The following is a 27,883-nucleotide window of genomic DNA, read 5'->3' as shown; positions in this document are numbered from 1 at the left end:
ATCAAACATCCATATACTGTATGAAACAACATTTGCGCACACAATCCAAAGCTTTATTTTCAACCGAACAGGTGGAACACGCACTGACAATTGCTGTAACGCTGTAACATTTTTGTAGCAAGTGTTTCTCTCTTTTTGAAACAAGGAAAAACCTATATAAGGCAGTACACCATCATATGTCACAAGTTTCTTTTCATTGATCAATGTTAACACTGACACATAACACAGAAATAAATATGATGCTCTGTGCTGATAGGTGACAATCCACAGAGTGAGTAGGCCAACAATATAATGTTAAATACATTTAATACAAAAATAATGGACAATCTTTTGTTTACAGTTACTTACCTGGACTTGTGTAAAGACAGTAATATTGTATACTGTCAGCACCTGTAGAAAGTCCATGACATGCCCTGTATGTTACAATACCAATTCCCACACAATTTACTTTAGTGCTTTTATCTGGTGAACGCATGAATTCATTACAAACATTAGTTCTACAACAATTATAGAAGTGGGAAGAAAAAAAACCTTAACCAATAAATAATGAACTTTTAAAGCCAGAATCTAATATTGTTTTGATTTGCCTTGCGATATTCACATGAGGATAGGCACTGCACACAACAGATGAACCTTTTCATAATAATCTAGTTCAGCAGATTAAACACTAAAAATAAATGTCAATTTAAAAATAGTACATAAGGAAGACTAGTTGTCCAATTCTATCAAAATTAAACCAAAAGTGAAAGTTAAGGTGCAAATCACAATAGATAATCATAATTTAGGTTCTTTAGGCACAAGTCATTGACAAAATAATTTTACATGACCAAACAATAATACTCTGTTTGTTATAATGGACTGAAACCAGCTCCCAGCAAGTGGATAACATTGAGATCTCATTGGTTCTTGTGGCATGACATTTGTTCACAAGACATGCAAGAACCACCATCAACTTTCTCTTTTTGACTTGGGCTGTGTACATGAGCTGGTCAATATATGATTCGAGTGAATAATGACAATAATGTCTGTGTATCACACAAAATAACTTCTTAAAAAGGATGAAATAACTGGATTTGCGTGAATATTGTGTACCTTTTCGGGAGTTTGAAACTTTAGGACCACATTGACTTTCATTGTATAGATAAAAAGAGCTAACACTCTTTATTAAAACTGCACTTTGTTCCACAGAGGAAAATAAATCATATATGAGTAAATGATAACAGAACCGTCATGTTTTGTGTGAACTATAGCTTTAACTATATGCGGCATAGTGCATATTCAGGTGCTATCAGTCTTTGACTATCTGCTTTCTCAGTCTACTTTTATTCCTCTAATCTTTGTTGTTATCTGTACCTCTCTCTTCCCTTTCTCTCTCTTCGGTTGAATAGTGTTCCAACGTCTGGTGTCTGTTTCTAGATGGAGCATCTGGGAAGCGCTGGCCACAGTCCTCACAGGCATATGGAAGGCCTGTTTTGTCACTATCCCTGCCTAATTGTTCTTTGCCGGACAGACTCCGCCCCTCCAGTTGCCTGAGATGGATCATGTTGAGAGATTCTTGACTGACTTGGATACTCTGGACGTCTGAAGCAAGACCCGATGCGGTTGTAGCCAGGCTTGGCCTGCCCACGGAGTTGGGCTCAGTCACAATCCCATGAACTGTGCGATGATGAAAGCGAATACCAGAGCGGTTAGAAAAGCTCTTCCTGCAGAGGCTGCAGACGAAAGGCCTCTCACCGGTGTGGATGCGAGTGTGGATCTTCAGCGCCCCAGACTGAGTAAAACACTTGCCACACTGGGCACACCGGTAGGGTTTCTCCCCTGTGTGTGTGCGCTGATGTGCCCTCACCCCAGCCAGATGAGGGAAACCCCTCCCGCAATACGTACAGGTATACGGCCTCTCTCCTGTGTGTATTCTGCGGTGAATCTTGAGAGCCCCTGATTGGCTGAAGCTCTTCCCGCAGTCAGCGCAGCTGTAGGGCCTGGCGCCGGTGTGCACATTGAGATGGATGCGCAGGTTGCTGTGCGAGTTGAACGTGCGGCCGCATTCGGCACACAGGAAGCCGGCGGTTTTGGACGCGTGCTGGGTACGCTGATGCTGCAGCAGTTCCGAAGGCCGGGGAAAAGAGGCGCTGCAGTGCATGCACGGCAGTTGCTGCAAGCTCTCCTGCTGCACGTGGCCCTGCTGATGGCGCAAGAGCTGGGCACAGGTGGGGAACGTGCGCTGGCAGGACAGGCACGGGAAGGAGGACAGCGACTGGGCAGCGTGGTGCAACTGTGAACACGGCATGCAAGAGGTAAGAAGGCAGTGATGGTGGTGATGATGGTGGTGGTGGGAGCGCGCATCATGCTCTTCTGAGTCTTTTTCGTGATGCAGGAGCTGAGCACAGGTTTGGAACCCACGGTGACAGCACAGACACGGAAAAGTTTGAAGAGGTGGGGCATCAGGGTTTGCATGTGGGATGGGACTGTGGGTGCTAGTGCCTTTGTCTTGCTGTTGAGGGTGACCAGGTTCAGAGTTAGATGTGCTCCTGGGCTCACTGGTGTCCTCTTCTAAAGAGAGACCCAGACCGAGACACAAGCCCAGGCCTGGGGGGGCAGAATTGGACTCTTTGCCCTGCTGTGCTGGGGTGGTCTGAGGGGGTGAGGGTGGTTGGGTTTGTGAGGCAGTGATACCTCTAGGTTTCCTAGTCTGGAGTGAGGAAGGAAAGAGTGATGTGGAAAGTGGGCAGCCAGGACATGCGCAGGTACGATGCTGAACTACAAAAGAGTAAGAATATGAATTTTAATTAAGTGTGTGTGTGTGTGTGTGTGGAAAAATAAACAAACAATACACTGACTTTACTCACTAATGCTTTCATGGTCTCTAGGTAATTTTTCCCGTTCCTCAGAATGCAGACCAAACGCTACAGTACTTTTCACCTGGCTTGATCTAGAAGGGTTTGACTGATGAGAGACTTTGGGTCTTGTCATGTCCCAGGCAGAACACAAAGTTTCATCAATCCGCTGATCTCTCAGTGGAGCAGAGGCTGCCATAAGGTCACCAATGAAGTTATGCACCTCCAGCCAAGAGCACGGACCCGGCTGTGGCACACACAAACAGAAAATCCTGCACTGATTAGCAAACTTTGAACTGTTCTCATGCAGCATGTGAAAATGACACGCGTGGATACGCTTGGAATAATGTCAAACAAGCGTTACAGCGTGTACGGTATCAAACGACAGGTCATACCAAATATCACAACATTTTCATTCATCCATAAACATGCACGGATGATAATTGCTTGCGTTGACGTTTTTTGCGATTTATATGTATAGTTCCATACATATGTATATACAGTAGCTATGCCCCCCTTTATACTCCCTCGTCTTTATTATTTTATGTACTCACGGGGAGCCTGTCTTTGTCCATTTTTGGATGGAATGTCTTATATACAGGGGTGTGCAGCTTTACACGTTTATCTACGTTATCGGCTTTTCGAGTCCTACGGTAATAACTGATGTATATTACTGCTACACTGTAGCATCTCACATCGCCATTTTATCCAGCTGTTTATTTCCGGGATTGATCATGTGACTACATGAACCTCATTTACTTTACAAAACTGCATGCATCATGTTTTAGTTATTTTCCAGTAATAAAACATTGTGTCCATTTTGAAGCTAGTTTGACGGTCACGTATAGAATCATCTCCCGTTCAATTTTACTAGACTTCCCATCGTGCAATAACATCATTACGCTTGTGTGTTGGTCATTCATTCGTTTGTCAATATCTTTCATGCACAAATGTTGTTAATACACAATACAGGTCTGACCTGTTCTTTTGTCATTTAATGATGCAAAAGTTAACAATATTCAACGGTGGATCAATGTAATGCTGATCTTTTCACGGAAACGGTCGATATGGCAAAACACTTTGTTGATCTAAGGAGCGTGTGTATGTGTGAACACTAGATGGGGCCATTTTCATAAAAGATAAAAGCCGCGCGCGCCACCCTCCCCTCAGAATAATACGACTATATGCTGGAATGGAATTTAGTGCACAGTAAATACTGTACGTTAGCAACTATTTTGGTATTTTTATGTAGCATTTATACTCATACTTTTATAAAATTCGTAATATTCTACATTGGCAAAATAATGTATGCTATTGCTATTCCAAAACATACATACACAACATAACATAACTGTTATTAGCTGATTAATTTAATGGGTAAAAAAGGTACAGTTGTTGGTCTGAAAAAGAGGTAGCCTACATATCTTTGTAAAGAATGAGGGGAAGAGAAAAAGAGCTAATCTATTTTTGAAATAGGCATAAGGGTTCATTAGAGTAGACACATGAAGACAGAAGTCTGGAGATTCCACAGGAAGAGGGAAAAGCAGTGGTTTTGGGACGAGGATAATCCCCTCGTTGTTATTTAGCTTTAGTCTTTTATCCAAAGCGACATACAAATGAGGTGAATTATCTTGTCAATAAACAAACTGGTTAAAATACTAAAATGAATACCAGTACGGTTTTTTTCACTTGTAAACAACGACAAAGAAAACTCAGTCTCGTAATGAACCCTAATACATACAATATTGAACTAAAGTGGCTATGAGAAAAAAATATTTACATTAGGTACAATTTGATTTCATTCTGGTTCAACATGGGATTCCTGTTCCCATGATATTTTACATTTACGCATGAGGCAGACAGTTTTATCTAAATTTTGTATATTTAGGAATTATTTTAGTTTTAGAGATTAGCATTATGTGTATTCTCTGGGAATCAAACCTATGACATTGGTGCTGTTAATTCCATACTACACCAGTTTATACAGGTAATCCATAGCCACCTGAGAAGCAATAAAGTATGACTCAATAGTGACATTTACAGATGAGGCACAGTCACATATACTACTTTATTTAGGCTATGACAATATATATTACGGGTAGACAAATTAATAGGCTATGGATTTTTGTTGTTTTTGTGGACTTTAAGTGCGGTAAACGGCCTTTACATAGCCGAGGATAATACTTTATCAATCTCCAGATTAAGAAATTTGGGGAAATATATAGGAAATAAAATATTATAAATTTGATACAGGATTTTTTTAATTAATTGAGTAATCAAATGTATGAATAAATATTAAATACCGTACATGATGTGCTAGAACTTTTGAATTGAAGTACGTGCCCCCAGGTCTCGTCAGCATTGAAGGGCGGAGCTTCAGATAGGGGGACAGACTGATTCGGTTCCTCAACAGTAAAGGGGCGGGGCATCAGGTGGGCGGACTGAAAACAGCGTGCTTTTTGTATACATAGTGGAACGTGCCGGAATAAGTTGATAATATTCAGTGCCAGACAACAGTGGGGAGGACGTGATCAAGCTCGTGGAGTTGACATTTAACAAAGCCTGGCTTGCGACTGATATCATTCATTTCACCTGGCGTGGGAGCCGAAATTTAAAGACAGCAAAAGGGATTCTGACATGCACTATCAGAAATGTAAGTATGCCTCTTTACATGTATTTATTCAGAAAATGTAGGAGAATGTTAGATCTTTACCGGTGCTGTTTTGTAGAGCCTATTATAGCCCACCCAGCAGGGAAACGTCGTAGACATGTTGCTGTTGATAACAAACTTAACAAACTAATTTGTTTACATTATTTCGTGGTTGTTTTTAATTCCCTGTTCAGGCTAAGTAGGAACGTAAATTCCGTAATGTATGACCATTTTAAAATAGACTTTACTCATTTGAATAAAGGATCCCCAACAACACAGTGTAGCTGTCACTCAATGTGTTAATTTCTAAAGCTATCTGGAGAAACCCCTTAATGAATTACTCCTCCCTGTTATGCTTTCAGTTCCCGTTTTTATGGGTGTGGGTCTCGCCAGCGATGGACACGGTGTTATAAATAAAAATTATATATTATATATATATATATATATGCCTATATATATAAAACTATGTTATAATAAAAAGAAAAATAGCCAAGGAGTCATTGTACAAATGTCATTAGAAACAGAGCAAGTTTCCCGGAGTGTTAACCACAAATAACTTTGTTTTACATGTAAATAATGGTGTCTAGAATAGAGCGTGATGCTACGGAATCCCCGCTATAGGTCACCCACGCGCGTGACTCATTGGCCAGGGATTTCCGTCTTTGAATTTGCGAGAGCGGTGCAAGGGCACCCCGGCCACTGAAGCGTAACCTTTCGGACATTTTAAACACTTTGATTATAAACAATAGCCTACAGACGTTGGAAGGGGAACACGTATGTGAACATACGAGTATATATTTAAAACATTAACCAGTAATACATGGGGTATAAAAGGCATTGCTATTTTAGTAATGTAGTATTTCCAGTCTGTTCATCAATTTTGAAGACGGATAAAGATGGAGAGAAAGGACGGATAAAGCAATTATTGAGACTATCCCCAGTGGAATTTCCATGCATGAAACCAGTTGCCTTCCTCTTTTGAATCCCGTTTGAGATAGAAATAGCACAATTCAGCATGTTTTGGTGAAACCAATACTGAAAATGATATAAACACAGTAAGCTACAGTGGCATGTTTTTGCATCTTCTTGACGATTATTAACGAAAATTGATGCCACAAAAACATTCTGACTTGGCCTTAAAAAGATAATGGATACATGGTTTATAAAGATGCCCTAAAAAAGATTCATTACAGAAATCATTAAAGAAAAATAAGAAAGAGTCTTATTTCTTTGTAGGAAGTCATTAGATTATTACCCATATTGGATTGCACACTTTATGTCTAGTGGCTAGATGAAGTATTGCAATGTTGTCATCTGCTTCATGCAGCTGAATTCAGCTCAGGTCATCACTCAGTGCAGCCTAACTATCTGGTGTCGTGCCAGGTATCAAAACTGACTCTGGATCAGCTACATTATAAATATAGTACACAACCTGATGGGGCCCCTTCAAAGAACAAACGTCACTGTTGCAGGAAGAAGATGTGGTTTGCCACGAGAGCGTAACGGAGAAAAGGAAGTAGTAACAGAAAATGTGCTGTGAGAACCCTCTCCATAGACACAGGGTTCTGGTGAAAGATAAAGGTAGACATGAGCTCATCACCACTTTTCCAAATGGAATACCTTCCTCGGAGGCGAGAGGATGAACATTATGCTCCTTCGGTGGAAATATCTTATCTCACGTTTTGGGTCAAGAGTTTGAAGAAACTTTCCTCGCGTTTGCACTAGAATACGTAACTGATACCCACTGGAAACCTACCATATTTGCATTCCTTTTCATTTTTTGTTGGTGACTAACACAAAGAAATTTTTATGTCATACTAACACCTACTACTATAAAGATGAGCTCATGGATAAATCACATTGCTGGAGAAATCAGTCAATATTACTTAAAAACAACAATAAAAAACGTGCACTGAAGAAGCTTGTGTCCAGAAAAATGTAATGGTGCTTTGTCTGCTTTATCTTTTCTTAAAATATATACCGTATTATACAGTTCTATCATTTGTTAATAATATCATAATTGTATTGTTGTAAAATTTTACATTTAAGCAAATGAGCATAAAATTGAAAAAGGATATCTATTCTATTTTTTAGATTAGATATTTAAAGAGAATTATATATTTAACAATGTATGACTAAGAGATACCCAACAACATTTTACGTCTGCCTACAGCACCAAAGGAAAAGGCGTGTTACCCTCTGCCCACAGTGAAGAAACTCCTGGAGCAGAAGAGAAAAAGGGAGACCTCCTCAGCACCCCCATCCTATTCCACAGAGACTTATACCGCTGGTGGCCCTGCATCTGTCCCAGTGAGTAAACACACTGACTTCTAAATATAAATGTCATCAGACAATTACAAAGACTTTAATCATTATTCAAAATGCTTCAAACAGGGTTTGACATCCGTACCATCTCCCACTGCTGGTAAGTCTGACCAGATCAGCTAGATAGAGGTAGTAATATTATCTTAAATCATGTTTTTTTTTTTGCAAAATTGATGAATCTCTTTTTCCCCCCAGGGGCCAGTGTAAGCTACCCAGATATGGGAGCAGTCAGATTTGACTGTTGGGAGGTTCCCAGCATTCATCCTCCTCAATCTTCCCTGCAGCATTGCAATCCATTACCATTTAACTTTTCACAGACTGGACAGACTCTTGCCACTGGCTACAGCTCCCATCAGATGCAGGACTGCCACGATGGCCATACAACACAGCAATATGTAAGAAAACCTCAAATTAAATCATATTAGCATTACAATAGAATGATTTTTGTATTTTGCATAAGTTATAAAGTATAACCATAACTCATTTCAGTTTAGTGTAATTGAAGACTTGTAACGTCAGTTTGATTTAACTAAAAATGTGAGGCAAATTTTGAACTACATTTTTAAGTTGATTTAACATCCAAAGAACCTTTCTGCTTAACAAGAGGTTTTTATAAGTGTCAAATGATTCTTTAATCAAGAAATTGTTGTTTCAAGAACCTTGGACTGGATAGTTACAAACATTTAACCAAAATGGAACTAAAATTGTTCTTTGTAGCATCACTTTTAAAAAAAACTCTGGTACTGTAGCAACTTTATTTTTAAGAGTATGGTTGGAATCATAAACTTAGTCTGTTTTCATAAATAACTGTATTATACTTTAAAAATGACTGATTATAAAATCAATCTTCAATCTGGAAATAAAAAATAACTCACAATAGACTAGACTAAATCTGCTGGAAAACTGCAGAACTGTCAACAGTTTAGTAGCAATTCCCTGCCAGGGGTACATATATCAAAGAATATGTCTTTAATACCCAATAAATTAACATTTCTATTTAAACCTATGGTTAAAATGTTAAAAGGAACATATTTCTAGTGTGGTATCAATGAAGGGGTATTTCAGTCTGACTAATGGGACTGTGGATGTTTATTTTAGAAAAAATAATATTGGGAAAACCAGTTTTGTAGCATTTCCCAGGGGTAAGATTTATTCACTGCCAAATTCAGCTGTTCCCAAACCATGTCACCTCGATACTTAATAGATTTATATCATCATAAACTAGCCTTTGTGAAAACATGTGGCACGGATTAATTACCATGATAGAATTTTAAACATAAAGAAGTATGAAGCAACATGATAATTTGAGGCTTGTGGAAATCCTGAGGCGACGTGATAAACAAAACATATGGCATCGAGATTCTAAATCTCTTGATTTTCCTCTTTGTCCTCACAGTCCATAACCGAGTGCCCTGTAACTGCTTCTGGGACTAATATGAGCTCTGGTCTGTGTTGGCCATCTGAATCTAAACCAGAGGATCACACCAGCCCATATATTCTCCAGGACTTTAAGACACAGATGGATATAATGAAGCTACAGGAGGCTCGAAGATTCCTGCAGAACATGGATTACAGCAGAACCACTTGGCAAGATGATGATGGAGACACGTAAGTCATGGGAATGTGTATTTGAAGCCTGTTCTGAATGTGGGTTCCATTTATTACAACTTGTGCAGGAATACTGTAGGTGGTCATTAGAATAATGATCTACCAAAAAAATCTTTAAGACGTGACTAAATAGCTTCTAGATTTTCCTAATGACTTTGAAATTTGGTTCAATTAAAAACTTATTTGAATGCTTTCCATTAACATATTTATACAGTGTATACTGTCATCGTGTATATTGTTTTCCTTTAACATATCTTACAATGATGTGGCCACACCAGACCACATCATTAGGTTTTTTACCAGAGAGTTCTTGTGAGTTTCTCAGTTTATAAAACCACTGCAAGTCCTATGCAGAAAACTGAGTTTATGGCACTATTCACGAGAACTGAAACCTAATTTTCTCTCTTTCTTTAGGATTTTACACATATGCACTGCTAAAGGTTTAAGGGAATATGCTTTTGCCGCTGCAGAGAAACTGTGTGAACTGGGGAAGCTGGACTCCAAGGAGCACAAGGGGAAGGTGAATATCTTAACCCAAGACTGTTAAATCAATAAGGGCCCATTTTAAGTTATATATGGACATCAAATTGAATTGCATTTCTTCTGTATCCCAGACTGCTTTGCTGGTGGCAGTAACAGCAAATCAACCAGAAATAGTCCAAGATTTACTCTCACTTGGTGCAGACATCAGCACATCTGATGTCAATGGTCAAACCGCGCTTCATCTGGCTGCCACATATGGCTTTCCCCGAATCATGCAGGTTTGAGGGCGCCATCCATTCTTATGTACGCAATTCAGAATCACAAAACATGCATCTAATCTGATGAATTTATAGGTTATTCTTTCATCCGGACTCCGAGTGGACCTGGAGGCTCGTAATTTTGAAGGTAAAAGCTGTACAAGCTGTTATGAAATTTCATTTCCATGTTATCAACATTAAAGCCATCTTAATGAAACTGCACAAAACTTGTATTGATATGAATATGTAATAATTTAGTAATTAGATTTTTAATAATTTGATGGCTATCAAGGAACATCAAACTCGATATCAGAATCAAGTAGAGAGAACAATAATAATATCCTCTTCTTTAAGGTCTGACTCCTCTGCACTGTGCTGTGATCTCTCACTGTGGCACGATGAAGGCTATTAATGCCTGGCTTGCTGATGACAGTCTACAATCTCAAGCGGATGGCAAACTTATTTGCTTGCGGTTTCTTATAAATGCTGGAGCCTCAATACTCAGCCAGGTACTCTTTATTTAACTAGTTTGTTCCATCACACAACCTGATATTGAAGATCTTGGTTCTTTAGTGTCTCAGTCGTTCAGGACAATTATTTTAATTAAGAGTATTTTTTAACACTACTTAGTGTTGCTCAGTCAGCTACAGTAAACAGAAAATCACTGGTATTGACATTTTAAAAGACAGTAGATATTTCCATGGTATGGGAAATATACAATTTCTTTCCCTTATGTTCCTTTCTGAGAGACAGACAAACAATTCATTTTTGTCGTTATTCCATACGCAGTAGTTTCATTTTGAAAGTGCCGCAGAAGGAGGAAATCTCATTCATGCCACGGAAGCTTTGATCTTGCTTCGGTTTCACTCTGTTGACTAGTATTGCGTCGGCCTTTTTCAGGAAATCAAAAGCAACAAGACAGTTCTTCACCTGGCAGTGAAGGAGGGGAATATCCATCTTGTGCGCTTTCTCCTGAGCCTGCCGCTGTCTGATATGCAAGCCTTCATCAACCTGAAGGTGAGTGACACATGATGTCAACATATATTTTATTGAAGTGGTTTCATATACTCATACTTCAGTGATATATTTATCACATTCTCTAGTTCACTTTAGGATGGGAGTCAGCAATCATTTTGATCTTTGTTTGTTTGTTTTTTACTGATAATCACCAGATCCGTTTTACTGCTTATTTCATTACTTGGTATTTGTTGCCTTTGAGATGTGTTGATAAAGTGCTTTTTCTCTCTTAGTCGTGTGATTTTTTTCTGCTTAGATCCTCATTTTAATATTCAAATAAATACTTATATATTTTTAGGCTCACGGCCACACCGCCTTACACATGGCTGCAGGACTGCATGGAAGCCCCTTTCAGGAAGAACTGATCAGACTTCTGCTGAGTCGTGGAGCTGATCCCAGCATCCGCAACCTGGAAAACGACCAGCCCGCTCATTTACTGCAGAGCGGGGATAAAGGAGATAGTGTAAGAGGCTTTTCTTCATCCATAAAGAAATTATCATCACTCTTGTTAACATTAACCAATGCATCTTGGGCTAGCAGTAAACAATATCTCTACAGCATTTATTAATCTTAGGTCATGTTCATTTCAGCATTTACTAATACAACATTAACATAAGTTAAAGGTCCAGTGTATGAAATTCAGTGGCATCTAGCAGTGAGGTTGAGAAATTGCAACCAACGGCTCACTCCACCCCTCCCTTTCGAAGCACTATGGTGGCTGACACAGGATTTAGATGTTGTCACGTTTTGACAGAGATAGTTTACGAAACGTGCCCTGAGCAGTTTGTTCGTTTAGAGCTACTGTAGAAACATCATGACGAGATCCTCCAAAGAATTACACGCAGCACCTTTAATGCACAATGAAATAACATGAAGAATTGTATTGGCATTAACCAACATTCATAAAGATTAACAAATGCTAATAAACATGTGTATTGTTAGTTCATGTTACTTAATGCAGTAACTAATGTTGTAAAGTGTTACCAAAGAAATGAAAAATAACTTGACATGCATCACATGTGAGGATATCATTGAAAAGAATAAATGTAAGTATATAAATTAAAATTACAAGAGAAGACACAGCTGACATTTTTCTTTTTTCTTCTTTTAGCTCAAACTCATATTGAAGAAGAAAAGTGCCTCTAGACGGCGTTTTACATCCTTACAGGACCAAGAGTGACCAGGACTACTTTTGCAGTCCCAGCGTACCCAACCTTCTCCAACCGAGATAATAAAAGTAGAGTATGTATTTGAAATTATAATCCTTAAAAAAACAATCCATCACTGTAGATAGGAATTATTGAATTTTGTTGTGATTAGATCTTAGTCTATCTAGATTAGAATAAATCTAGCCTGCAATGGGAGAAGGATGGGTTTTACATACAGTATCCTCATATGAGGATTATAAGTATTGCATCATTTTAGTATGATAATAAAGTGTAAAGTAGATTCTGCTTAAAAATACAACTGATTCTCAGTAAATCTAAATGCTCACTTAGCATTTGGGTGTATTCATGTGTTCAGCATGAAAGCGATCATGGAATTCGTTCATTAATAGCGATTGCAATGAAATTGTCATGAGGATTGGCAGTTTCCACTTTTAATTATGAACCATATTGGTTCGCTAATGGAGCTTTTCCACTGGATAGTACTGCATGGTACGGTCGGTACAGCTCACTTTTGGGAGGTCTTCCACTGGTTATACACCTGATACTTTTTTAGTACCACCTCGGTTGAGGTTCCAAGCGTACTGTAATGATACCAAATTGTGACGTGTTTACACACAGATCACTGGTTGGGCAGAGAGAACCATTACCAGCGTCATTGGATTTCCAACACATGAATACGCATTTTAATACGTTATATTGGCGTTTAGTTTTATGCTTTGTGACAGTAAAATAGAGATAGAGACCCCAAACGCAATGCTAAATGCTACTTTAGCTTACCCTCGTGCGCCGTCGAGTAAATCAAATGATCGTTGTCTCTTCTTTAAAGTAAACTGAAGTGAAATGCACCATGCAGTGGAAAAGCACCATTCAATTGGCAGTTAAACTGTTCATATAACCCACTGTATCAGTGGCTACTTGTTTTTTTATATTTATGTTGCCTTTGGATGTTATGCATTTCATATTAATTATATTGTGAACGTTCAATGGTTCTTTGCATCACTGAGAAGACCTCTCTTCTTTTTACTCCATTAAGAGTTTTTTGTTCTTTTGAGGTTTTAGAAGTTCTTTTCATCATAGTATTGGTTTGTGGATTCACCAACGATATCACACTGTGAAAACCTCATTGGTTCCATTTGGATCCTTTTTCATCGAATGTATGTTAGTCAGTTCCGGTATTTATTTCATTGTAAGTTGATGATAGCTCTTATAACATGTAATACATTAGCACACTTGATATCACGTCCTTTCAGGAGATGTGTCAACTGACTGTGTGAATGTGTTATTTTGATGAGTCATATGAGGGGGTGAAATGTCAGGGGGTTCTGAGGTAAAACTACTCAACTACACTGCTGTTGTCTTTAAGATCTTCAAGACCTTCTTGTGTCAAGACGTCATAATCGATAAAACTTAACATACATTGAATTAAGTGTCATGAAATAAAATTATGAATCATTAGATTTAAATTTGGGGTTAATAGTCACCTTTATCAGGATTTTAAATGTTGGAGATTGAATCAGATGTAAAGAAATTGGCTTGGTTATCACAAGCATGATTCACCGTGTTAAAGTACCCAGAGTCCCTCAGGAAATTCAAATGAGGGAAAACACACCACTGCCTCTTTCTGGTAAAACATTGTGATTTGCAGGACTGTGGATTTATAAGAAATTGGTTTACAATTGTAATGACCATGAGATGAATTGTAGAACATCGGTCACTGTTTTAGTAAATATTAAGAGCAGTTGAACGAATGAAATCCTTGACAAAACCGAACTGACATCTGGCATTAAAGTATGCATATATACAATATTACAGGGATGTTATAAAGATTTTGTGTTGTTTTTGAGGGTTATTTGATATTGCATATCATAAAATATCCATGTAATGCTGCGAATGTTTATGAATGTTTAATCACGTTTAGCATTTTGTGTCAACTGGCTAAGCCAATCCAAGTAAAGCAAATGAAAGTAAAGACCAAGATGAACCTCTGTTACTCAATATTTTATTGATTCAATTGTCTTTTTGGCACATGACAAACGTTGATGAATAATAAAAGTGGCCTTTAATAAAGCTGTTGTCTCCTTCTCTTTATTATGACTATGGTATCAGTCAAAATCATAACAGACCCTATTAAAACAAAAAGACCTTGTAGCCCTTGTAAGAAAGGCATGTCTTAATGAACATTCCAATAATAACAGTCAAACATGCATTTGGAATAATGTGATTCAGAAAAGAAGCACAATCATTTATTCTCAATACTTCAGTTTTCATGTTACATAATGATACCGTATAATGGAATATTGGTTGCATCTACAAGTACATTCATTTGCTTAATGATATTCTGTTGGGAACAAACATACCTTCCACAGTGCTTTGTACTATCGAATGTAGTGTAGTGTAGTAATATTCATGCTGTAAAAACAGGCCTAATACCACGAATGCCTTATTCATGGGCAAATGGGTTGTTTTTTCTACACCCAATTCCCATCTATAAAGCAATTGTTTTCATGCATACTGTATGCAAAACAATCACATAAGGAGCATCTCTCCAAAAGCAGTTAAGGTGGGCAAAATGTTTCCCATAAATGGTGTCATTCTGTTAATTTAAAGAGACTTGGACAAAATGTAAAACAAGTGCTAGAGAAAGAGAGACCTAGAAAAACCAATATAACAGCATTTAAGCTGAGGTTACAAAAAGAGGTCAAGTAGGTTCTACTCTCCTCCACATTCCTGTAAGTAACCTTGTGCGTCTGAGCATTTCCTCTCCGAAACGGGCCACCCAATCGCACACATGCATCTTCTTTACACGGTCTGAGGGGGAACTGTAGAATAAAAGATGACGGTCAGTTCAAGATTTAATAAAATATGACTGTATTATTGAATAAAACAGTCCCTAAAGTTTGTTGTACCTTCTGTTTTTGGTGGCTGAGGGCATTCCACTGGGCTTGATCTGTGAATAGAGAACAAAATAAGTTATTATGCCAAACCTAAGGGTACTGAAACATTTGGCGAACATGCTCATCTGCAGAAATCGCAATTTCTTCAGTGTGGCTCAGTCAGCTCTTGTTGAGGTTGAGTTTGGACTCATTGGCCAGTTTAGCTCTTGAAGATGACATGCTGAGCCTTTGACTGATACACACTGCCTATTTACACAAAGAACAAATTTCAACATGCTTGTTTGTTAAGTGTGAGATTCAGTTGTTTTGTTTCCATTGTGTTTCCATGTGACAGTGGGATTACTTGGTGTTAGTGTTGATGAGGTGTATTTTAAATGTAATATTGTTTGAGTGAATAGACAGTGTCTGAGGCCTGAAAAAATAACCTGGTCAGTTCAGAAATGTGTCAATTAAGAAACCAGGGGCTGCATTCCAACAGCAAATGAGCTCTCCAATGCACAAGCACAGTACCCTCATCCTTTTTTGGACTCATTCCACATGCACAGTCAAGACTGCACACTTGCTTGAAAAACTCTTACTTGGATTTGCATTTGCACTTTTTACCTGTCAAGGGCAAAACATTTTGAGAAAGAGAGACAGAGACAAAGAGAGATGTGATAATACATTTAATTGAAATGGACTCTTTGGGGAATTCGATTGAGGCTGGTTCAGATTTGGAACTTCAGAAAAAATGCACAGACATTCATTTACAAACAACTCATTTCAAATTAAACTTGTGTAAATAATATTTTGGTTGATTGACTTACTCAGAGCGATGAGAATCCCCGCCACGAACATAACCACACCCAAGATGACACCCGTGGTCCTCAACGTATCATAATCTGTGCTCAATCACATTTATATTTTAATTTAGTCATTATATTCAAATGTTTGAACTATGCAATGTTTGCACACCTACCATAGTTAAAGGCACTCTGGTCCAAATACTCGTAGGACTCTGTAAGTAAATATAAACATGAACAACCTACAATTGAACATCTTTGGAACATCCTATTTAGCATCAGGCATGACATGAGTTGTAAATACAATGCAGGGGTTGTGTTCAGCACTGCTGGGTTTCTAAATCTAAACAGAAGTTAATACAACACCGGTGTTCTGTCGAATTGTCCTACCCTGTCAGATTTTCCTAACACATCGAAAAAATAAAAAGGTAGGATGATTTTACAATGCAAAATACCCTGTCAGATTATCCTACCAGCATAAAGTAAACATGTAGGATTAGTTTACAGCGCAATACCCTATCAAATTGCACTTCTAGTATTAAATATGTAGAATGATTTAACAACTAAAATACCCTATCAGATTACTCTAGCACTATAAAATAGCAGGTAGGATGTTTTATAGCGCAAAAAAATGACGTAACATTGATCTGCGCATGGTTTGTGGGATAATCTGACGGGTAGGGTGACATTTCAGGACACCTGCTATCTGAGTGAATGTGTGATATTATGCTGAACATACGGGGCGCTGTTCTGACATGCACCCGAGACCCATTCCGATGAAATGATTTGATTTAGTAATCATATAATATATTACTGCCCGTACCAGAGACTGTGCGTGCAAGCTAGGCAAGACAATTTGCGAACTGCAGTCTTTTTCACAAGATCTCAATCATTCGGATTATCGATTAGTTGAAAAACGAGTTGGACTGCGTGCTCAGCGGAAAACCGGTTGCGTTGTGTAAGCGCAGGGATAACTGCAGTGACCACACTACACGGGGAGTGGACTTTCCTCTAGTAATAATCAATAGATATCTTCATTTCCAAAACACTATTAGTTTGTCAGTTTAATTGCCGATATTAGGCTATTTGAAACCCCATTGCACGAGCGAAAAACAACGGAATAGGATGCAGCCCCATGCCCCTGACAATTGTAGAATGGTTTAGAGATACAGCAACCAAACAAGGTTAAAGCCGTACGCTGCAACTCAGCTGTAGCACAATACTTGTTAAATGAAGGAATTTGACTTCTGTGTCCTGCTAAACGTCAGTGTTTTGTGACAGCTTGGCGCTCTTCAGCAGCGCATTCTCTCTTGAGGATGCTCTAGCGACGCCCTGTAGCGCAGATAGGATACTGATGCACCCACCGGTAAATTTCGAATGTGTTCAAACTCTTTAAAACACAATTTTCAAGAGAACCTACAACAAACAGGGTTCAAAATCAGATGACAACTACATTTGTTTTTAAAGGTAAATTCAACAACTGCATTTCTGTCAAATATGATTACATGCTCTAGTCAAGTTATACGCTTTCTTCGTCTTCTTCAGACCAACAAGTGCAGTCTCCCTTGCTCAATCGAGTGCTCACTGCTCATGCACTCGAATTTATTGAAACACAAATCGATGAAGCATATAATGGCATTGCGTGATCTTGTCAAATAAATACATGCAATAAACAAACAAACAAACCTGTTGGAACTGCCATTGCTGCTGATTTCTGTATTATTCAGGCAGGGGTTGTTTAATATCGCTATAGACTGTAATTCACAGCCGTGGATGAAGAGAGCACGCTGGAGGAAGACTGCGGCGATGCTGCGCTTTAGAAACTGCACTGGCTTGCTCCCTCTAGTGGTGAGTCTAGTCTATCGGTGTTCCCCCCGGTAAGCTCCTAGCGTCTGGAACATGGATATTGCGGAGGGGATCCTGAGCAAAACCACCACTCACCATCGAACAATGCCGACAATACCTTGCATGCGCAGAACCACACCTAATGCAGCAAGTGTGACTGACCCTCCCGAGGGAAATCGGGAAAAGCCTTCCTTAACAAACATAGATTTGTACATAAATTTAAGCCCGTCCGAAAATAAATCAATAACAATAACGCTGTGAAATGCGTTGTAGATTAATGGAGGAGTGCGGTAAATACTCGTGCTTGCCGCTATAGCCTACTGTATCTTGTCTCATTTGCATTCAGGTTGACCGCAACCTATACAACTGTTCTATATTTAAGGGTAAAACACAGGCCACCATGCTAAGGGAGGATTATTGAAACAAGCTATTGAATAACAACGGCGGTTCCATTCACTTTTATTGTACAGACAAAAGTCAATGGGTACTGTTGATTAACAACATTCTTTAAATATCTTCTTTGTGTTGTGGATAAGAACGTCATACGGGTTTGCAATGACAAGAGGGTGAGTAATTTATTTATAAATTTTCATTTTAGAGTGAAGTATCCCCTTAAAGCCTGTATAGTACAGTGTCAACTACTTTCTGTATGCGCGAGCAGCATACGAGCGACAGGTGCAAAAGCACTTAACATCATGTTGACACTTAATAATATTAAACAGACATTAGTTTAGAAATCAGTTTATTTCTAGTACAGTTTACAGTGTGATTGGTTAACTCTGCCAAGTAGCAAAACCGGAAGTACATCATTTACAAAACATACAAAATGCCTAATATTTATTATTACTTATTAGGAGTTTTATAAACTTTTTTGAAAGCTGAAAACATATGAAACTGTGTAAAAACTGTAAAAGAGAATCATCTGCTGAAGTAGCATACAATGGCAGTAGCCCTATAGCTGACAATCAACATTTTTATTTAAACATTTTTAAAAACGCCAAGTTTTCAGTAAAAACATTTAAGAATTGTGGGGAACACTAGGGCATGACTTATTATAATTTTCTTCTTCCAAAAAGTAGAAACACTCCAAAAGACGAGACACTCTTTAGGCCACCAGGCTTCTGTGAAAGGAAACAGCAGAGATATAGCTTGAAAATGTATGCTGAATATATAATATCATATAATCCAAAAGCAGATATATAGGATTGAAAGTATTTTTACCCGTTCACCCTGATTACTTCCCACCTGCAAAGGAAACACATATAAATCTGCTAATTGTCTGTTTCTTTTAAGTGTTATGATACCTAAAAAAAGAAAAGAAAACTGACCTCTGGCTGATTCTGGATCAAGTCCAACTGGCCTAAAGCAGAACCACGTAGAAACAAATTATTATTTATTGTGATCTGCTTTAACAAGTAGTTTCTGTCTAATGCAGCACATACAGTACTTAAACTGTTGGCCTTTAAGCTACTTACCTTGACTTACTCCCTTTGCAGCGGCACTTCCGACCTATAGTAGACAAGAAAGCAAAAGTCAGATCCAAAGCAGTGAAAGTTCATACATATATATATATACATATACATGAGTGAAACATTTTCACATGCACGTGATTATTCAGAAGGCTTTACTGCAAACACAAAAAATGCAAAGCTTCCATTTTGTCGTTGAATGTTATGCTAAAATTAACATACAGCTAGGTCCGTTAATATTTGGACAGTGGCACATTTGTTTGTTATTTTAGCTGTGTACCAAAATGTATTCAAATAACAGTTATATCATGTATATTGTACTAAAGTTCACACTCTCAAATGTATTGATTCATGTTTCACTTTCATGAAGATCTCCCTGAACTGCATGATGTGGGTTCACAGCAACAGCTTGTAAATGCAAATACCACATAGAATAAACTCCAGACCTTTAAAATGTTTAATTTATGAAGAAATTATCTAACGATAAGATCATACCTGTTGATTCGACTATCTGATTATTTTTGGTCCCTTGAAAAAGGGAGGAGCTGCATATTATAGAGCTGTTAACTTACACCCGTCGCCTGATCTGGATGTGAATACCCTGTAAATAAAGTGTGCACTTCGGGACAATATCCATTATATAACTGGAATTTTAATGTATTTTGGTTCGTTACATTACATTACACGGCTAAAATAAAAAATTGCCTTTGTCCAAATATTTATGGACCTAACTGTATGTAAGCACACACATAAAAAACTGTCAAACTAAAAATATGTTCATATTGCCTGGGACAACATATCCAACTGGAAACCTCATTAAAAATGTAAGGGCACTGGTAGGTGGTCTCAGAGTAAAAGTGTCAAGGGTTCAGCTGGCTGTCTGTCCCTGCATGAAAAGCAGACCATAATTCATAGTGCGGATTGGGTATCGCTGAGGTTTAAACTTAGAGGTTATGAAAGACATGCAGGTCTGCCACCAGCTATCCCTGAACCGCTGATCTTTAGCTTGTTTATCTCTGTGTGTGACACATTCTTAGATTAATATCTACTAAAGTATCCTTAAAATTTGGTATAACCAGTTTACAGAGTTATACTACAGCATGTCTGAACTATATGCTGTCCTTATAAATGCATTCAAAGACACATGTTCACCAATTGTCACTCTCTTTATAATGAGCAATGCTTGAATTAACAGTTTCAATGTTACATAGGGTAAATCTGGAGAATTCTAAATGGAGTTCACACATGCAAAAAAGGTCAGCTGTTTCAGTACACAGATAGCTCAACACTCACTGATGATGAGGAAGATCCCCATCAGGAAAAGTATCACAGCGATGATCATACCACCAATCCTCAGGGATTCATAATCTGAAAGGAGGATTCAGAGAACTGAAAAACCCTGCACAGCATTAAAACACAAATGATGCATATCTTGTGTGAGCATGACAGCCACAACTAAATAAAATGTAATGTGGGAAGATATGCACACAAATAAGCCAGGACAGAAATGCCCAAACCAAAACAATCTACAAAGCATATTATTGACTGAATAAATTACTCTCAAATGTCTATTGCCGTGTTTTTGAACACTGAACACAAATTTACAACGTTTTGTAGACTACACTTATTGTTAACTCTTACAAAACAAAGAGTATTTAATGTTTTGTCTTATGTCACTTGCATGGATAAATGCAAATGTAGAATCTGAACTGCTTTAATGTTAAATTAATTCAGGACATTTTGTAATATACATGAGATCTCAAAATATGTTCTTTACAGATTGAAAACCCTGGGGTGACAGCTTTCCATCTATTTAGGAAAAACGGTGGGGAAACGCAAATGCCTTCGACTGCCCAGATGTTTCCTGAGCAGGATGATGCACTCTGCCCTTAAAAAAAATTCTCAGCCCACTGTGGGAACCATCAGAGCAGATCTAACACAAGACCCTGAGCATGTAAAACAGAGGCGAAACAATTGCCTTAAAGTGAGAGTAATATTCTGCATATGATCACTTTTATTTTTCATCTTTATATAGATTAACCAATATATGGCCTTAATCCATGAGAATATACATAATCTCTGAGGATCTGAAGTAAATCTATACTCACCATAATGAAAGGGCTTGTCGTACTCTGGTAGGAGGGGAAAAAGAACAATATCTAAAAATCTTGTTCATATATCGTTTAAATTCATGTAAATATTACCAAAAACAACAAAAGCCTACTTATCTACACAGACAAAGCTGTTTCTGAAATACCAAAGCATATTGACTAGGTGCCATTTTATGAAATGTACGCTAAGAGGATAAAAGCTCACTGCCTGCTCGACATTTTCTTACACCCACTATGAAGTAAAATCTTAGTGTCTAACATGAGGCATTTTCATGCACACAAGACTAAACCTCTGCTGACTGTGGTGTGGTCTGGCGGGGCTAAAAAAACACTGTTAATAAGCAACTAAGACATTTCATTAATATAAAGACGATATTATACCGCAAAGTGACATACCGTGAATTTCATCCACTCTGGAAGCTAAATGAGAGGAGAAAAATAAGATTTACAAGTCAAATTTGAGGTATAAGCATGCATGGCAAGTTGAACATTTACAGACACAAGTAGGGTTAGGATCCTAATTATTTACAGTGATTCTATTATAAAACTATTTAAGCCATCAAGTGCCAGCTGAACATTTCAATACACATTAGAGTGTGTGTTAATAAACATTACTGATGCACGCTACATTGCAAAAAAGTTTGGACGGAGACACATACAGCCACAAAACAGTGGAAAACCTGTGGAAAAAAGAATGTGCATAAAACCATTCAAGACATATTCGAAGAAATTATCCCACTGTGACAGCCAACCTCAATAGCTTATCTCGATTCTGCCGAACAAATGTAACCACTTGATTTACTATAACATGGGAAAAAGAACTCAATCATCATTATACTCATCTCTGTACAAAGAGTATAATTAGACAAGATAAATATATTTTAAGTACCTTGAAAAAGCTTAATGACACGTCATAACAACATACTTTTTTAAAAAAGATTTTTATAGTCGTTAGGTATGAATTTTGGTTTCACTCCACACCCTGTTAGCTCACAAAAAGACATCAATGGAGTAACAATGGACTTGTTTTTGAAGAGCCACAGCTGGGCGGTATTCCAGAAAGCTGGTTATGTGACATACCCGGGTAAATTTAAGAGTAGGTCAGCTGATACCCTCAACTTTCGATTACAAAATTACTAAACTTTAGAGGTTGTCTGTGCATGTGTGAGCTTTTGATGAGCGTCAAGTGGGCATGGAAGCACAGATTACGTATAATATATTATAATTTTACAGCAATATTACAATTACATTTCCAATCTCACCCATCGCAAATCGGCATTCACAACTAATTGTATTATTAACATTACTATAGAACCTTTGAAAATCAAATAGTCTTTAAATAAAAAAAATGTAAGCTGTTATTTATGAATTTATATTGAATACTCTAAATACTTTGAATTAGGTTTATTAAAACATCTCCAAATATCACTGCAAGAATATGCACACCTTAAAATTTCTAACAGTTAAAGGATGTTAATTGTGAAGTATTTTGCAAAGCAATTGCATATCATTACTCGTGTCCACTTATTAGGTAATATTTGATGCATTGGGTCAAAGATAGTTCTGACCAAATGGTTGGAGAGTCAGATTTAAAACTCAAAGGTTGCAATTTCGATGCTCAGGCTGACAGGTTCCCAAGGCTTTATTAGGTGACCTCCAAGGGGATCACCTATGGCATACTGTTCACATATTTAAATTCTTATCGTAACTACGTTTTTTATGATTTTTTTATGTAAATGGTTTTAATCTTCAAGGGATTATTCAAATGATATTCGAAGATGCCTCAGAACCGTTTGTTTTCGTACAATCCACATAATATCTTCTTTTGTTTTCAACAGAACCAAAAGATAAAAATGTCCTACTGTGGCAGTCAATGGTGCTTCAGAACTATTGGTTGCTAACATTTTTCCAAAATATATCTCTTTGTGTTCAACCGAACAAAGAAATGTATACATGTTTGGAACAACTAGAGGGTGAGTAATTCATGACTGCATTTTAATTTTTGTGTGTAGTATACCTTTAAGGTTTTTCATACTGACTGAATTCCTTAAAAATTTCTTTCTGATCCTCAGGTCCTCCTATACAGTTTAGTATTGAAAGGCCAATGGTTTGCTCGCTAACTGTGGTTCCAACTGTCTTGAACTCATGAACAAGCTTCTTCCGTGTAGTTCTGGGCTGATCTTTAACCTTTCTCATGATCATCTTTACCCCACTGGGGAAATCTTGCAGGGAGCTCCAGATCAAGGGAAATTGATAGTTATTTTGTATTTCCAAATAATAATAAATAATCGCACCAACAGTTGTCTCCTTCTTACCAAGCTTCCGTCTGTAGCCTATTCAAGGTTTGTGCAGGTCTACAATCTTGTCCCTGACATCTTTTGAAGCCTATTTGGTCTTGACTATGGTGGTGGAGATGTTGAAATGAAAGATACAGATTCTGTTGGCAGGCATCTTTTATATACACAACAAGCTGATTTAGTAGCACTTTCTTAAAGTGTCAGGACCAATCTGTGATCCATTTAGGCACATAACCAATCTGTGGAGCCAGAATTCTTGCTGCTTGGTGGGGGGACCAATACTTATTTCACTAACTGAAATGAAAATCAATTTATAACCTTTATAAAACATATTTTTTCTGCAGATTTTTTATATCATGTCTCTATCAGTTAAAATAAACCTACCATAAAAATTATAGACCCGTAATTTCTTTGCAAGCAGGCAAACTTACAAAATCAGCAGGGGCTCAAATTATTATTTCCCTCACTGTAACTGTGGGCCTTACGTTTCATTTTCTACCTGTGTCACAGCAGACCTTCATCCTCTAATACAAATCAATTATCATGGCTAGTGTGTACTGAAGTATCAAACATGTTTTTTTTAAAGATTATGACAACTGTAGTGGTTTCTACATCAGCAATCGTTCAAAATAAAGCTGATACATTGCAAAGTCGGGTTTCACAAAACCAAAAAAAAAACATTTTTAAGGAATAAAATAGTTGTTCAATATACAGCCTACACAATTTTAATTAAATATATGTCAAATATACTGGTAGAAAACCATACACATGGTAAAATAACATTTACACAAAAATGTCAACAACTCTAACAGCGATAGCCATGCAGAATATATATATTTTAAATACAGTATCTTAGTTTAAAAATACTTATATATATAGTAGCCTACATATACCTAAACTATCTTTATATTTAATAGCGTTTATAGTTTCATGAACATATAAATTCATTAGCACTTTATACACCGATGTAGATTTAAATCTTTTGAGCAAAAACAGATTTATAACTTTTTAGTCAAAAACTTTAAGCTTCTTAACTGTTTCCATGGTGACTTGTCAAATGTGTGATCCATTGGCAATGTTTTCTCGTTGTTCCCGTGAGAGAGCGTTAACTCTGGGTAACTTGCGGGAGGTTGATTAAACTTACCCTTCAAACGTGTTATGAAACCGTTTGTAAGCCACGTTTGGGTTAACCAACCTAGAGTTCAGGGTTTATCTGATGGTAAGATAACCCGGCTTTCTGGAATAAACTCCAGATTTTATGGGCTGCTGCTCTCTGTAAACAAGAATGTTGATGGCACTGGTCCAAATTTCCCATTAGACATTTTGAATGGTCTGACTGTAGAACTTTGGTTAACCCTAATGACTTCTTTCTCTCTCCCTCCACCCCCTTAATAAACAAACAACAATGCTTGATTGAAATACTTCCCATTTCAAAAAAACATTACTCGTGGCATATTGCATGTGCATTTCCACGATTGCACGTCTCAGCATTTGTGTGTTTGAGCGCATACACGCACAGTCACATTTTGTGGTTTTGCCAAAATAACCCCAAATGTCTGAGAATGTAGCAAATCCTCCAGAAATCCAAAGTGTCAGCAATGCGTCAAATGTTTTTGCTTCACAGTGCACAAATCGTCTTAGAAAACATTGCAACTTTGTTTTAATTGTCCAAGGTCGCTCAAACTGAGAAATACAAAGAAATACTGAGTCAAACTCAGTGTCAAAACTCCCTCCAAATGGGACTGCAGAACTGCATGTACTCAAGCATGTTACAACACAGGCTGTACTGGCAAAAAGTTGGATAGACACTCCAGCCTTGTGTTGCGAGAGTAGTGTTACTTCATGAACTTTCCACAAAACCCTTCAGGGAAAGGTGGAATCGTAAGCAACTTATTGAAGAAAAAACAAGACACAACAGAACCACATTTGAACAAATGTGTTAAAACATGCCAAAACGTACTGCTTTCCATTTTCAAAATCAACAAATACAAACAAGCCCAGGCTTTCAAGACAGACAGAAGCACATAAAACTAAACTCTGCTTAGTTTTAGCGCTCACAAAGCGTCTCTAACGTTCTACAAACTTACCAGGCATTTCCCTGCCAAAAGCTGATCCTGCATACATACACACATGAATACACACACAAAGGCCAAATCACCAAATACTGTAAATCGTCTACAGGAAAGTCTGTGGGAATGGGCAACAATTTTTTGCTGCAATGCATTAGGAAGGATTTTACTTTTTCTAAACGTACTGATTTCTCATTAGACAAACAAAGAGGAAATTCACATTTCAGTCCTCCAAGTGCAACTCTAAACACCATCTAATTCAATAAATGCAGCAGAGCAAATAAAAAAGACAAGGGAAAAGCACTCACCCAGAGCCGGAGCGAAGTAGGACAAAAGCACAACGGCGACAGCCATTTCCATCTTGTCTGAAAAACAAGCGAAATCAGACTGTAAGCGAGACACTGGACAGTCATATATCCCTGTAGAATTTCACACACAAACATCAGAGCCTTTGGGACTTATTTAACTCTGGAAAATGATGTCTGTAGTTGACCATTAAAGGAATTTCTTAAACTGTCATTCATATCCCTGTCAATATTCAAATGTATTTAATCAAGTTTATTTTTCATCATCTACATGCTGTTCATACCCCTCAGAATGTTTCAGTGTCCTGTTGCTATTAATGGCAGAAGGCTCTATATTTGGAGAAACACATAAAAACAGTGGGATATTGAGCAAAGGGCACATGGCTGCACATAGGAACTGTTTATGATCATATTTGGTTCAACGATTTGGAAAGACAAGTGTGCTTATGAAAAAAAACGAAACCAAAACCAAACACTTATCTCTAAATTAAATTCAAATGAAAGGTGTAGTGTGTTTCATTTGAATAATCTCCCTGGAGAACATTGCGACTAAGAAAACAGGGTAACCGTTTGGCTTGTGTCTTACACACAGAGGACAAATAGAAAATTATAGAAGACCAACAATAAAGTAAATGGACTGATCGGTGATTGGATAAACCAGATGGTCTCGAAACAAAATATTGTGTTAAACCCAAATCACCCTTATTCCTGCACACAGATCTGTTTGCAAGAAGCCCTGTGCAATCTTTATGCACATCTGCCTGTGTCATTCAGACAGTCTTTCATAAGATAAGTCTCGAGTCGATCTATATTCCCTTTAAATTCTGAGAAACGCGCACACACAACAAGACCCCTCCCCCGTAACCCACTTTCCCAACATTCATTCCTGGGATTGTTAGTCATATGGAAGCTCCTTTCCCACAAATACACACAACAAATCCCACACTGCTGTCAACGTGATCTCGAAATGTGATTTAAAAGGCTAAAATATCACTTCTTTAAAAAACAGTAATATGATACAGGTGGCCACGTGCCCCAGCTGCCAATAAAATCAAGACTGCATTCTTTCAGTGTTCAACAAAGACATGACCAGACAAATAAAAAATGCGTTAAATGGCTCAATGCATGAACTAGGCGTTATAATAACGATGCATCGACTAACAACGGGTCTCCCGCGTAGACGCAATTTATAAGCCAACCATGTGCTTGTTATGCAAAACCACTGAGCGTACCGAAGTCATAATAAAACACGCTAGTTGTTATAAAGACGGAAACCTCACGAATGTCTTACCAGATCGCTAATGCTGAACGCCAAAAGATTCGACTAGTGATTCCTGCTGCCAAACGAAGGCAACCTCGACCGCGCGTTGTTTGGGGTTAAATCTGTTTTTTCTCTAATATCGTTTCAAGCAAATCCTTAAATTCTTAGCGAGCTGCAGTCATCGTTGTGTATATTACACAAAGGCGTGTATTTGTCACGTTGGAAAGCGCGCCTGTGTGTATCGAAGCTCCGAACTCCACCTCCTCCACCCACACCACGCCCATCACAGATCATGATAAGCCTCATAACTGTTCCAAAACAGTTCACAATGTTTATTTTCAGTTGTATTTATTTTCAATACCGATTCTTTCTAAAACCTCCCTATTGTGATGCTAAATAGTGATCGTTTATAACGACTCCGTCTTAAAAAGTAGAAATGAGACGTGCATCTTGCATTTAGTACGCCGAATATCGATTTTAGTGGCGCTCTTAGGTCCGAGTGACAAA

The 27,883-nt window shown here is 37.9% G+C and overlaps 4 protein-coding genes across 12 annotated transcripts in view; 1 reads left to right on the top strand and 3 right to left on the bottom strand.

Annotated features, from left to right (window-relative positions):
• Positions 1-33: 33 nt before the first annotated feature.
• On the bottom strand, positions 34-3,937 carry LOC306901273 (uncharacterized protein). Of its 2 annotated transcripts, none has more exons than XM_079468940.1 (3): positions 3,814-3,937; positions 2,847-3,081; positions 34-2,757 (listed from the first exon to the last, which is right to left on the bottom strand). In XM_079468940.1, the coding sequence occupies exons 1-3, from the start codon at positions 3,826-3,828 to the stop codon at positions 1,331-1,333; spliced, it is 1,677 nt and encodes a 558-aa protein (XP_079325066.1). In that variant the 5' UTR covers positions 3,829-3,937; the 3' UTR covers positions 34-1,330. The 2 variants fall into 2 exon arrangements, with proteins under 2 accessions (XP_079325066.1, XP_079325065.1); XM_079468939.1 differs by lacking the exon at positions 3,814-3,937 and adding an exon at positions 3,389-3,568 and having other exon boundaries at positions 35-2,757.
• A 1,389-nt stretch (positions 3,938-5,326) lies between these two features.
• On the top strand, positions 5,327-14,404 carry nfkbid (nuclear factor of kappa light polypeptide gene enhancer in B-cells inhibitor, delta). The gene is made up of 12 exons (XM_079468760.1): positions 5,327-5,487; positions 7,658-7,794; positions 7,879-7,909; positions 8,005-8,204; positions 9,206-9,417; positions 9,832-9,937; positions 10,032-10,178; positions 10,254-10,305; positions 10,512-10,666; positions 11,058-11,174; positions 11,473-11,637; positions 12,286-14,404. Exons 1-12 carry the CDS (start codon positions 5,472-5,474, stop codon positions 12,352-12,354), a joined length of 1,407 nt encoding a protein of 468 aa, XP_079324886.1. The 5' UTR covers positions 5,327-5,471; the 3' UTR covers positions 12,355-14,404.
• fxyd7 (FXYD domain containing ion transport regulator 7) lies at positions 14,326-17,869 on the bottom strand. Of its 2 annotated transcripts, XM_079468762.1 has the most exons (6): positions 17,706-17,869; positions 16,196-16,234; positions 16,044-16,118; positions 15,816-15,840; positions 15,250-15,290; positions 14,333-15,162 (listed from the first exon to the last, which is right to left on the bottom strand). In XM_079468762.1, exons 1-6 carry the CDS (start codon positions 17,719-17,721, stop codon positions 15,143-15,145), a joined length of 216 nt encoding a protein of 71 aa, XP_079324888.1. In that variant the 5' UTR covers positions 17,722-17,869; the 3' UTR covers positions 14,333-15,142. The 2 variants fall into 2 exon arrangements, with proteins under 2 accessions (XP_079324887.1, XP_079324888.1); XM_079468761.1 differs by lacking the exon at positions 15,816-15,840 and having other exon boundaries at positions 14,326-15,162; positions 17,706-17,849.
• Positions 17,870-18,306: 437 nt separating this feature from the next.
• fxyd6l (FXYD domain containing ion transport regulator 6 like) overlaps positions 18,307-27,883 on the bottom strand; it is a 24,114-nt gene continuing 14,537 nt past the window's right edge. For 2 of the 7 annotated variants that reach the window (XM_079470025.1, XM_079470024.1), the window contains 8 exons: positions 26,119-26,175; positions 21,841-21,864; positions 21,442-21,465; positions 20,627-20,701; positions 19,340-19,373; positions 19,193-19,224; positions 19,086-19,109; positions 18,417-18,985 (listed from right to left, as the gene is read on the bottom strand). In XM_079470025.1, the coding sequence (XP_079326151.1) occupies positions 19,099-19,109; positions 19,193-19,224; positions 19,340-19,373; positions 20,627-20,701; positions 21,442-21,465; positions 21,841-21,864; positions 26,119-26,170 (252 nt within the window). In that variant the 5' untranslated portion in view covers positions 26,171-26,175 and the 3' untranslated portion in view covers positions 18,417-18,985; positions 19,086-19,098. Of the gene's footprint in view, positions 18,986-19,085; positions 19,110-19,192; positions 19,225-19,339; positions 19,374-20,626; positions 20,702-21,441; positions 21,466-21,840; positions 21,865-25,828; positions 25,856-26,118; positions 26,176-26,399; positions 26,446-27,406; positions 27,646-27,883 lie in introns of those variants that run through there. The other 5 variants (XM_079470020.1, XM_079470019.1, XM_079470023.1 and 2 more) reach the window with 5 other exon arrangements.

This window comes from Barbatula barbatula (assembly GCF_947034865.1).
Source record: "Barbatula barbatula genome assembly, chromosome: 12".
Taxonomy (NCBI): domain Eukaryota; kingdom Metazoa; phylum Chordata; class Actinopteri; order Cypriniformes; family Nemacheilidae; genus Barbatula; species Barbatula barbatula.
The sequence above is the reverse complement of the archived record's forward strand: the minus strand, read 5'-3'. Positions and strand labels throughout refer to the sequence as shown.